At 36.2% G+C, this 12,427-nt stretch overlaps 1 protein-coding gene across 1 annotated transcript in view; it reads right to left on the bottom strand.

The window, feature by feature from the left end:
• LOC149834795 (DNA-directed RNA polymerases II, IV and V subunit 3-like) overlaps positions 1–3,611 on the bottom strand; it is a 58,859-nt gene extending 55,248 nt beyond the window's left edge. Inside the window, exon 1 of the mRNA XM_090010296.1 lies at positions 3,050–3,611. Coding sequence (XP_089866422.1) covers positions 3,050–3,507 — 458 coding nt within the window. The 5' untranslated portion in view covers positions 3,508–3,611. The remainder of the gene's footprint in view (positions 1–3,049) is intronic.
• Positions 3,612–12,427: the final 8,816 nt, after the last annotated feature.

Raw genomic sequence — 12,427 nt, 5'->3', positions numbered from 1 at the left:
AGAGGAAAAATATATATTCCACTCAAAAGGCTTCAAAGAAGCATGCTTTACAATGGGGAGAAACCCCTTTATTTATAGACAAAAGAGGAGGCCTTGGAAGGGCTCCTAGAGGGACGTTGGAGCCCTTCCAACGGTCATAAATATGACCGTTGGATGCTCCAACGTCCTCCTAGGTGGGGCCCATTCCAAGGTGGAAAAGAAAAGGAATAAAGAAAATAAAAAAGAAAGAAAAAAAAAGGAAATAAAAGAAAAGGAGAAAAATTACAATATGCGATAAGAAGTAAAAAGACTGTTTTACCCCTATATGGGTCTATTTACAAAAGATATAAATATATATATATTTATATATGTAGATAGACACATAGACATATATATAATTAATATATATATGTGTATGTGTCGTGATCTATATATATAAATATATATATGTACAACATATTTTAACACATATCATGTAAAAATGTAAGATAATTCATTGCAAATGCCTCTAATATTATTTTATCAGTTTTGAGAAAGGTAGCGCCCAAATATAAACTTTGAAAATGTGAGCAAGTATTAAAATTTTCTCTACAAAGGGAAATTTGATGATAAATTAAAAAGATGTTTTTTTAGGAGAACCAAGTGAAATATCATCAGTCAGATTTAAAAAATTTAAGTGATTGCATAAAACATAAGGAGAACTTCTCAAAATCCAAATAATTAAAAGAAATTTGTCAAAATCATGATAAGATAGTGATATTTTAAGAACATCCCACTTTTATCAGGATTTTATCATGTTCTGATTAAAAATGCCAATAATAGTCACTATGATATATTTACCTATGGCTTATCGATTTGCACAGCTTTTCATAGATGTTGAAATATTCGCCACCTAGCCTAACAAATTTTCAAATGAGAGAAATGCAGGAGTTCTTGATGTATTTTTTCCTATGTCACACGAACTCGGCTAGGGAGGCGCCGCACCCGAGTCGACACGCCCCAACACGGGTGCAGACACAGGTGCGGCTTCGGACTCGGCCCGGACTCGATCAACGCCAAGTCGGACTCGGTCAACGAGTCGAGGCCGAGTCCATCCTTTTTTGGACTCGGTCAACGTTGACCGAATCCAAAAAATTGTCCATTTTAAGGTAAAAAACAAAAAAAATCTTTTTTGGGGCTTCTGAGTCACCGCTTATTCTGGTTGAACTGGGTTTTCTTAAGCTACTCTCATTTTGTGTTAAATGTTGCTAGAATAACTGGAGTCTCTGTTGGTCCTTTTAGTAGTTCTGTTAAATTAAGGACTTTGTGTTAAGATTTTGTTATGGTGGGATTTCTGGAATTGAAAGTCTTCATTATGTGATTTCGTGTCCTGTCAAATTGGGTGCGAGATCCCTGCCCATGCATGTCAAGGATGGTTCACTACAAATAACCATCATAATTATGTGCAGACAAATTTTTTGAGAAATTTTGACATTTCTATCTTTTCCTTTTCTTGGGAGTATGTACATTTTTTGCAACGAAGCCTCAAACATAAGCCCCAGAAAAATAAAATCCGGGGAGCGCTGCCCCCCTGGACCCCGCCCGCTAACCGCACAGCGAGACACGCGCCGGGGGGGAGCCCCCGGACCCCCCTTTCTGCAAGGGCAAAAGTACAATTTGCAAAGTTTATAAAAACACTCATGCTGGTGCCAAACTTTAGAGGACAATATCCACATATAAGCACACAAGATATTATATATATATATATATATATATATATATATATATTTAAATATATATATAGCCGAGTCCCCGTGTCCAAAATTTTTAAAATTGTGCCGCACCCATGTGACAGTTTTTTCTTTATGGAAATTAAAAAATATGTCGAAGGTCGTTTGACAGTTAATGCACAAAATCAACATGCTACTGTTACATTCTTAAATTTGTTAGATGTATAAATTTGTACTGGATGTGTGAACATTCACAAGACATTGTGGACATTAACAGCTCCCTCTGTGTGTGTGAGCAAGTTAAATGTAAAGGACAAGCCAACCAAATTATGCTCGATCTAAAAAAGAGTCAAGAATTAATCATAATCTCCTTTCAGCAAGACGAATCATCCAATAGTCTCATAAATACCAATCACTGGTAGCCAAAGAGACTAATGAGGCCACAACAAATAGGCAAATATAATAAGTGGTATTCTGCACCAAACTACCTGCATCAGCTTTAATAAGTGCTACATATGTGTGTATGCATGTGTGTGAGCACGCATGCATGGCCGAAATCCATTGCTTGGGATAAAAGTAAAATGCTCAGACTGTAGTCAGAAACGCAGGTTCAAGTTCTAAGGGTGGTCCCTTGTTAGTTTTTACCAACCAAAAAAAAAAGAGAAGAACAAGGAAAGGAATATTAGGACTGACCCAATATACATTCCCAGAACCCTTGAGTATGAAACTACATTGATTATGGCCTTTTGTATGGGATACCAGACTAAGTGGGATTCTTCTTCCTTTCCTCCAAATGGAGTACTACTCCATAAATATCAACACAACTAGGTTGCACAAAAGAATCACCCTTGTTTGAGAAGTGCACTTAAGAAGCACTTCTCAGAGCTTCCCGATGTTGGACAGGAGAGCAAGGACATCCTATTTTCCAAAGGGGAGAAGACGATCGAGTAGCTTTGCCTGGTTTGTTTTTCTTCCTTTTTGCCACAACGGGAAAGTTCATCCGCAGCCCGATTAGAGCGGACAAGTGGAGCCTTCGTAACTTGACCCCTGAATTGCAATCTGAGAAACTGCACTTCCAATTACTTCATATTTAGGATTGATGCCATGTATTTTCCCGTTTGTCTCTTTAAAAACAATTTTGCAGCATCTCAATAGGCTCGAAAAAAGGATTATGATGCATGCCTTCATGATCAAGCATTTCCCTCATCTTGATACTATTGTTTGTGTTTTTGTTATGCAGATTGTTGAGAGATGTGATTGTTGTAGCTGTCGATGTAACACGAGAAAATGCCAAAACAAACAATTGACTGGATGAAGGGAATACAGAACCAAAGGGGGGAAGGGAAAGAAAAAACCCTAACCTCTGCTCGGAGGCGTCGAAGGCGTTGGAGTCGATGCCGCGTCCGGCGACGTCGACAGGGACGACGCGGTCGTCGGAGCTACGGAGGTCGGCGCTGGTGACGTCGAGGGTCTGGTCAGAGGTGCACTTGACGTTGAGATGGAACTCGACGGAGCAGAAGTCGCACTGGCCGTCGCCGTCGCAGGCGTCGCAGTCCCTAGAGAAGCGCATGCCCATGGCGCGCTCGCTGGTGAGGGGGATGAGGCCCAGACGGTGCGCAATGAACTCGTCGTTCAGCACCGACGAGTTGGCCTCGATCTCCACGAGGTCGATGGCGATTGTGGGCACCTCCGCCAGCATCACCCGCCGCAGGGCGTTGGCCATGCTCGCGTCCGTGTCCCTCAGCTCGAACTTGAGGTAGTCGTCCTTCATGTCTCTCACCTTCACCCGAGGGAACCTCTGGTACGAGCCCCCGTCCATGGTTTCCTCCTTTCGCCTCGAGTTGCAGAAACCCTAAACCCCTCGCAGCAAAACCCTAGCGAGTTTGGGTGTGGGTGTGGGTGTGGGTGTGGGTGTGGGTGTGAGGTGTGGGTGTGGGAATGAATCAGATCGGGCGGGAGAGGGGAACGGGCGAAAGATGATGTCTGCGTTGTACGATTCCTGATTTCCTTCCCCCGCGTTATCGCTCCCTTTAGCCGCGTTTGGGAGTGAGTAAAAGTTTCCATAGGAAAACCTAATCTTCATGTTAGTTTACCACGGAGCCTACGGCTGAGAACATTCTTCTCACGGGAAAAGCTCACTCGATCAAGATCTGCGCAAACTCATGGTTCGGAATAATTCAGACCGTGCTTGATTCATGAAGAGAGAGTTCGCACTCATAAAATAGTCTTAGCAAAGCCAAACATCAACAACGGAATCGAAAATCAGAATATGATGATCGGGAACTTGCATGTCGTCTTTAAACATGGGGCTCACAAGGCCCACTATTGGCATACTGATCCCACTTCTTATGACAAATAAGGGGGAGGGTGTTGTGTGTTCTCCCTTGAAGATACAGGATTTGCTATAGTGCATGTATGGGGGTCTGAATGAGCACCACGTATATAAGCACGTGGGGCTTGTATCCCTGTGTGTGTCAGCATCACTTAGCGTCAGAGTCCGATCTGGTTGCAAAGACTTAAGTACACTTTTCTGTCATTCTCGCTATGAAACGATGGTTCAAGAAAAAGACAAAAATGTCTTCTATCCAAAAAATGAATGATGATTTTAACTCTTCAAAAGTTCAAACGTTATGTTTTCGCCCTAAGCAATAAACTCCTATGTTGCCAGCAGATCACCCTTTGATGGTGCACAATCTACTGTAACAAGAGCTCCTTTTGACGATGAAACCTTTACCATTGTCTGTTGTCGTCGGAGCACATGTTGTTGTCGTCTGTTATCGTCGGAGCATCCTTTGTCATCATCTCGAGTCCAAGTTCCCACCTTGGTTTTTAGCTTGTGTTACAACACATTATCGTCTTCTCATTCGTGCCTTGTGTTACAAAATATTCTTGGGTTCATTCCTACCTCATAGAGATAACTATAAATTGATTGTTTGGTTCGATCATTGGTGGGCGTCATAGGGGTATTTGTCGGCCATCTCTTTTTACAGACTTTTCTTCTTCATTTTCGTTAGGCAGTATAAAAAAAACATTGACACACAATCATTCCAACAAGTGCCATTAAGGCAGCGTGAGTACTTTTTCATGTCATCATGCTATTGTTGAAGAATGTATGTCATCGTGGGTGTCATTAAGGCATTGTTTTGTTATTGCAGGTGGATGTGTTTTCGACGGTTGGAAAATTAAAGATATTTATAGGACGGTGGAACCTGTTGACAAAAATGCTTGTTTACAGATGCGAAGAAGGACCTTTACCCCCATTCGATATCAGTCATTCACTCAGTATATGCAATGTAACGCAAATCGCGGTTGTAGAAACATAATACTTATTTATGGGGTATTGTATTATTTATTAATATAAAATTGTAAGCTATTATGCTGAATTCTCGTATTGATTTGTAATATATTATGCGATATGTATATCGATTTGTAAGATATTATGTGTTTTGTAGTGTCAATTTGTAGGCTATTTTGCTGCAATGTCGTAACAATTTGCAATATATTATATGATATGTATATCGATTTGTAAGATATTTGCAATATGATTTAAAAACATGTGCGTGCGAAAATACATTATTGTGTGTTTGTGGTGATGATTTGCGTATTCAAATCATAACTTATTTAGTGATTTATATTGAAATTGTTTTACAACGTCATAAGTATAATTAAATCATTGACACATGAGTCACTATCGTCAACACACATAACAACTCAATGCATAGTATATGCAAATAACAAATTACTATTGTTTTTATACTATGATTCATTCAATCATTTATTTGACTTGCTTAACTAATATGTATATGTTGTTATATGCATCTTGAGTAAATCGTAGTAAACATATGCGTTGGCTAACGCAAATCGATATCTTGCTTGTGACAGTGGTGAGCTTATCATCTGATTGCAGTAAAGTTGATGTATCTCAACCATTGGAAAGTTATGGAGATGTGAAAAATCTACCTAATGACGCACCTGAAGAATTAAACATGTGCACTAATAATGTGCATGATCAGAATGGTGCAGGCATTGAATTCACTCTTGACTTGAATGTTTCAGCAGAATAAATGTAATTCGATAATGAGGCAGATGATCATGACAGTACACTTAATAAAGGTGCAGCCACTAGAAATGTACATGATAGTACACTTGACTCTTTTTCTGTATAAGAAATGCAAATTAATAATGAGGAAGTTGCATATAAGTTTTACAATGTTTATGCCTTAAAAATTTGCTTTAGTGTTAAAAGGTATTCTTGGTCAAAAAATACACAAGGTGTAGTGGTGAAAAAGATACATGTTTATTCTAAGGAAGGTTTAAAGAAGTCAAGTGGAAATCCAACAAGGAGCAAGCCAAATTCAAAATGTGGTTATTCAACGATAATGGTGTTAAGAAGACTTCTGAATACAAAACATGTAGTTCATACTTTAATCAGTGATCATAACAATGAATTAGCAGCTTCATTCATGACTCATATGTTAAGGTCACATCGTAAATTAACTGAAGCGCCCGCTGCAATTGTTAAAATAGCAGATAGCGTCGGCATTGCACAAAGGAAGACATAAAATTTGTGTGCGCACATAGATGATAATAACGAGAATGTGTCATTCACACCTATGGATCTAAAAATCCACTTGAGAAAAAAGATAACAAATAACATGAAGAATGGAGGAATATGTTGTTTGGTTGATTATTTACAAAATAAATCATGCAATGACCCTAGTTTCTTTAGTGCAATGCAACTTTATGAAAATGGATATGTTGTGAGTATGTTTTGGGCAGATTCAAAGTCAAGAGTAGCTTATTAATGCTTCAATGATGTGATTACTTTTCATACGACAGTGAAGATTAATACTAAACAGTGGCCATTTACGCAGCTTGTCGGAGTAAACCATCACTCATAGAGTTGCATATTAGGCGACACTTTTTTTATGACCGGGCCAAGGAAAGCTTTGAGTGGTTGTTCAGAGTATTTACACAGACAATGAATGGGAAGCACCCTGAAGTTGTACTTACAAATGATGATCACGCAATTGTGGTTGCAATACCTCATGTATGGTCATATGCATATCATCACCTATGTTTGTGGCATATATTTCAAAATGCAGTAAAGAACATATGACACATATTTAATCAAAAGACAATGTTTGGTGAAAAGTTTACAAGGTGTATACTTGAGAGCGTAGACGATGTCACATTTATGTTTGATTAAGAGAAAACGATTCCAATGTACGACCTCAATGACTGTGTGTGGTTAAAAGATTTATATACAGACAAACATAAGTGGGCATTGTCATATGGAAGACAATACTTTCGTGCATGTATAATATGCACACAAAGAGTTGAATCTATGCATGCCACATTGAAGAAAACCTTATATTCATGTTTAACAATGGTTCGCTTCATGGAACAATATGAATTATTTGTAAACAGTCTTAGACAAAATGAGCTTGAACAAGATATGAAATGCTTCAATACACGCCCTGTAACTTTGGACATTAAAATAATGATGTGACCTGCAAATCTATATACACTAACTGTATCTGAATGGACTAAGAAGAAGGTTATACAGGTCATGAATTACAACATAGAAGGACGTGTGCAATATGAGAATATACATAAATATCATGTTGTATGGGAGGGCGAAGAGCATCCAAAAAGCCAAGAAGCACATGTTACATTGTTGACAACAAAACAATTGAATGTATGTGCAAAATGTATGAATTTAAAGGTATTTTATGTCGTCATTCATTAAAGACACTTAATCAAGAGAATATACAATAAATACCTATGTTATATTTAATGCGAAGATGGATGAGACAAGTAAATATTGAAGTGTTGGATACAAGTAATGTCAGTCTATCTGGTATTGATTAGAAGTGTCACATAGCCTCCTATTACCAACAACTATGTAGGTCACTTATGCATGTTGTAGATTTGGCATCGAAAAGTGAAGAAGCCTATGTATGCATGAGAAAAGTGTCTAGGGAGTTACTTGAAAACGTATACTTAATTCATCATCAGTCTGTTGCAGCTCATGAAGGGCAGTTCAAAAAAATGGGAGCGAACAACGGAGGTAAAAATCATGCTTCTCTTGACACGCATGAGAAGTTGCGTTGAAGCGTAAACATCATCTTCAACAAGTCAAGAGTTAACGTTGTATATTGTGATGAATAAATTTGCCTAGTAAAGGGTACCAAAAGGAAACCTGCCTTTGATCGCAGTCGTCGGAGGACAAAATGGTGCACTAAAATTAATTGACAAGAAAATATCTAAAAAACAACCAAACCCTAAGCAAAAACAATCAAGCCCTTCACACGAACATGTATGTAATACATTATATTGTTTTATATGAAAATTGCATTACTTACAGCTTATCAATATCTAACTTTTGTAATTTCTAACATGCAACAATACCCTACAGACGTGCACTACACCGTTGGAACCTTCAATCCTCCCAACCAGTTTGTGTAGAGTGATAGCATCAGTTTTACAAGTCTTTTCGTATATAATCAATGTTATGAGGATGTTTGCATTTCTTGTGAAACACAATGTAGTGTCGTATATTGTTTTGTTTCATAAGAGACTCAGATGAATTCAAAAGCGAGCAATAGAACACAGAAACAACCTGAAAAGCGAGCAAAAGCGAGCAATTTATTTGGTATATAACTCGTGGTACCATGTATAAATGGTCATCTTCTTCTTCTTACACGAGCAGTTAGCAAAACCTGAGCAGGACAAGTAGCAAGCGCATTGGAAACACTCAGACTAAACTCCTTCGCATAATTTTCATTATTATATTCATTTGAAGAAACAACCTGAAAATGTAAAGACTTTGCAATAAGAAGGACTCTGGATCTTACATGTAGAATCTCAGTAATCAAATTGAGATGAGCATGAAGGCCAGATTATGCTTACTTAGAAGCACTTACTTAAGCAGCAAGCAACAAACACAAACAATCAAAGCAAGAAAGAGATGCTTCAAACCTTGCACTCAATGCTCATATAATTATTGAATGTTATGTTAAGAAGAAGAATTATATCTGGTTGCAAGCAAATCACGACTAAGTCTTAATTTGCAACTAAGTCTCGATTTTCATTTACGAAAGGCGAACATCACAGCATTTTGTTCACATAGGCAAAATTCGTAAAAGCAAATTGTGATAGCACAATAATTGTTATTCTATGGAACTTAAAGAATTTTGGTTGTAAGTAGATTTGTATTTATCAAGTTACCTAGATTTCTAGTTTACCAATAAACATCACGTTGATTTGTTTTTTTCTTCCACTTTCTTTTCGTTATTCAGTCATTGTGTAAATCATAATAGACAAAGTTCATCAACATAAATAGCGATAGGACAAATTATCGCCAGATATATATCTGTATATATATTTTTAATTTAATTTATTTGGTTATCAAATGAACCCAAATTCTATTTATTTAAGAGGATCCATTAAGAATATAGATAGGTCCAAAACTTAAAAATTGAACCCCAAACACCAAAACCTAAAACCCTAAACACCAAAACCTACACCATAGACTCTAAACCCTAAACCTTAAATTCTAAAACCCAAACCCTAAATTCGTTGAAGTTACATCGATTTATACTTTACTATTTCTAAACGGGACGTCGATTTGTATCGTTGAAGCAGTCATTGTGTAAGTCGCTATATAATATATCGTTCACATAGATAAAGCCTGTAAAAGCAAATTACGATAGGATAAATCTTTTGCGCTTTATTTATGTGACTGTTTATATTGTTCTCGGACACCTCCTTTATGGAAAATAATTCATGATCTGACACTTTCTCTAGATAAATCTCGTAAAGGCAAATCACAATAGGATATTTAAACGTTTTTTGTTTTATTGTCGAATGAGTTTAGGTGGGATGACTGTACAGATCGTGATAGAACACCTTCTATAAAAAACAAATCACGATCTCTTACAGTATTGGTCGCAAGCCAATCAGTATCAAGCAAAACGTGATAACACGTAGTCTTTATACGTAAAAATCATTTCAGCCTTTTATCAATGTTTGTGCAAATTGTTTCAGTCTTTTATCAATCACTTTGTAAATCACGATAAGAAAACAACTCATAAAAGCAAATCATAATTTTTATACCCTAAACCCCTAAACCCTAAACACTAAAACCTACATCCTAGATCGTAAACCTTAAACCCGTAAAACTCAAAAACCTAAAACCTAAGTCCTAAACCCTAAATCCTAAACCCTAAACCTTAAACCCTAAACTCTAAATTCCAAATCCCTAAACTCTTAAAACCCAAAACCTAAACCCTTAAAACCCAAAAAAACTGAAACTCGATTTGTATCATTGAAGTTACCTCAAATTGTACTTTACTAAGTATGTGGTTGTACAAATACCTCGAATTGTCAAACAAATTTACAACATAGAATTATAACTGGTTGCAAGCCAATCTGTGTCAAGCAAATCGCACTAGCACGTAGCCTTTATATGTAAAAATCATTTCAGCCTTTTATCAATGTTTGTGCAAATCATTTCAGCCTTTTATCAATGTTTGTGCAAATCATTTCAGTCTTTTATCAATGTTTGTGCAAATCATTTCAGCCTTTTTATCAATCATTGTGTAAATCGTGATATAAAGACAGCTCGTAAAAACAAATCATAATTTTCATAGTCAACAATGTTAAACGTTTGTTCGATTTTGATTTACAAATACAATCATTACAACGATTTGTTTAGTGACAATTGGGTGCTACACTTATTAAAATAGATTTATACACTTATATAATGTCACATTACAGAAAAAATTTATAGAATTACAACAAAGAATTATAGATGATGGTCATGTATCATGTATAAGTTAAACCATTGGTCATGATGTATCGTTGAAGTTACCTCAAATTGTACTTTACTAAATCTGAACATTGTGTCGGTTTGTTTATTGTTTTTTCTTTTTGCCATCTATAAATTAGCCATTGTATAAACCGTGATAAGACATATTGTTCACATAGACAAAGCTCGAAAAAGCAAGTCGCGATAGGATAATCGGTATCAAGCAAATCGCAATAGCACGTATCGTTACAATGAAATCGATTTGCAACTAAGCCTCGATTTGTAGTTTACTAAGTCTAAACATCGTGTTGATTTGTTTATTGTTTTTTTCCACCTTTTATGAATGAGTCATTGTATAAATCGTGATAGGACATATTCAGACAAAGCTCATAAAGGCAAATCGTAATAAGACATTCAAACAAATTTGGTTCGATTGTTGGATGGGTTTTAGGTGGGATGGTTGTACAGATTGTGATAGAACACCTTCTATAGAACTGGTTGCAAGCCAATCAGTATCAACAAATCGAGATAGCATATAGTCTTTATACGTAAAAATCGTTTCATCCTTTTATCAATGTTTATGCAAATTGTTTCAGCCTTTTATTAACCATTGTGTAAATTATGATAGAAAGACAACTCGTAAAAACAAATGTTAATATTCACAGTACACAACTCTAATCGTTTATTTGATTTCTATTTATGAAATCGTATCATTACAACGATTTATTCAGTGGCATTTGTGTGCTACACTTATTAAAATAAATTTATATACTTATGGAGTGTCACGTTAGAGAAAAAATTTATAGAATCCCAACAAAGAATTATGAGGACATCGATTTGTATTTATGAAGTTACTGCGACAACAATATTGATATGTTTGTAAAATCCTAATATAGATCTCTGTAAAACCTTATTCTAAGTAAAACCCGACTGACCCGTTGTTTAGGTTTGAAACCCTAATCTATTTAACCTCTTTTCATATTTTATGCGCAACACGACTTCTTCTTCTTCTTTCTCCTCCTCCTTCATCTTCTTCCTTGTATTCTTCTTTATTCTTTGTTATTCTGTACTTCTTCTACCTGTGCTTAATAGATGGGGTTTGATGTTGATAGCGTAGTCGTTTCACGATAAGAGAAAATTTTTGTATAATGATTATGGTGATTATCTTTTGTGTATACATCGATAGATTCATGACACATACGACTATGGCGTATTTGTCATGAAGTATATTAAAGCTTACGCAGAATATAACGACCATAATCATCCTCAATCGTTGTTGCCATACCAGAGTAAGCACAAATATTCTCATGATAAACAGGGGGTGATGTTGATCACCATCTATTTGATCTATTCCTACTGTCGTACCCTCCAACGTTCGCAAACCATAGTTCGCAGTTGAAAAAAATATTTGCCTAAACTTCAATATACTTTAAGACAAAAATGTTGCAGTCGTGTGAGCTTTATCATCTCCACATATTGGTATCCCATACAATCGGTAACATTCAAAACAACATCATCATTTGGGCGTGGGTTTCATATTGGTGATATCTGACTTGTTTGATGATGATGGTCATGTATTGTATCTAAGCAAAACCATTTGTCATGATATAGTGTAACTAAATACTAATATTTTTTTTAAATGAATGTGGTTGTAAATCATGTGGATTTGAAGTTATGAAGTTACTAACGAGATGTCTTTGTTTTTGTAAATGAAATTGATTTGTATTTAAAAAGTTAACTTGTTTTGTATCATTAAAGTTACCTTAATTTGTACTTTACTAATTATAAATGGGGCATTGATTTGTCTAGGTAAACGATATGTAAATTGCGATAAGACATATCGTTCACATAGACAAAGTTTGTAAAAGTAAATCATGATAGACAAAATATTATTATAATATGAAACTTAAAGAACTGTGGTTCT

This window comes from Nuphar pumila, chromosome 6 (genome assembly GCF_984573655.1).
Source record: "Nuphar pumila chromosome 6, dmNupPumi1.hap1.1, whole genome shotgun sequence".
NCBI lineage: Eukaryota > Viridiplantae > Streptophyta > Magnoliopsida > Nymphaeales > Nymphaeaceae > Nuphar > Nuphar pumila.
The sequence above is the reverse complement of the archived record's forward strand: the minus strand, read 5'-3'. Positions and strand labels throughout refer to the sequence as shown.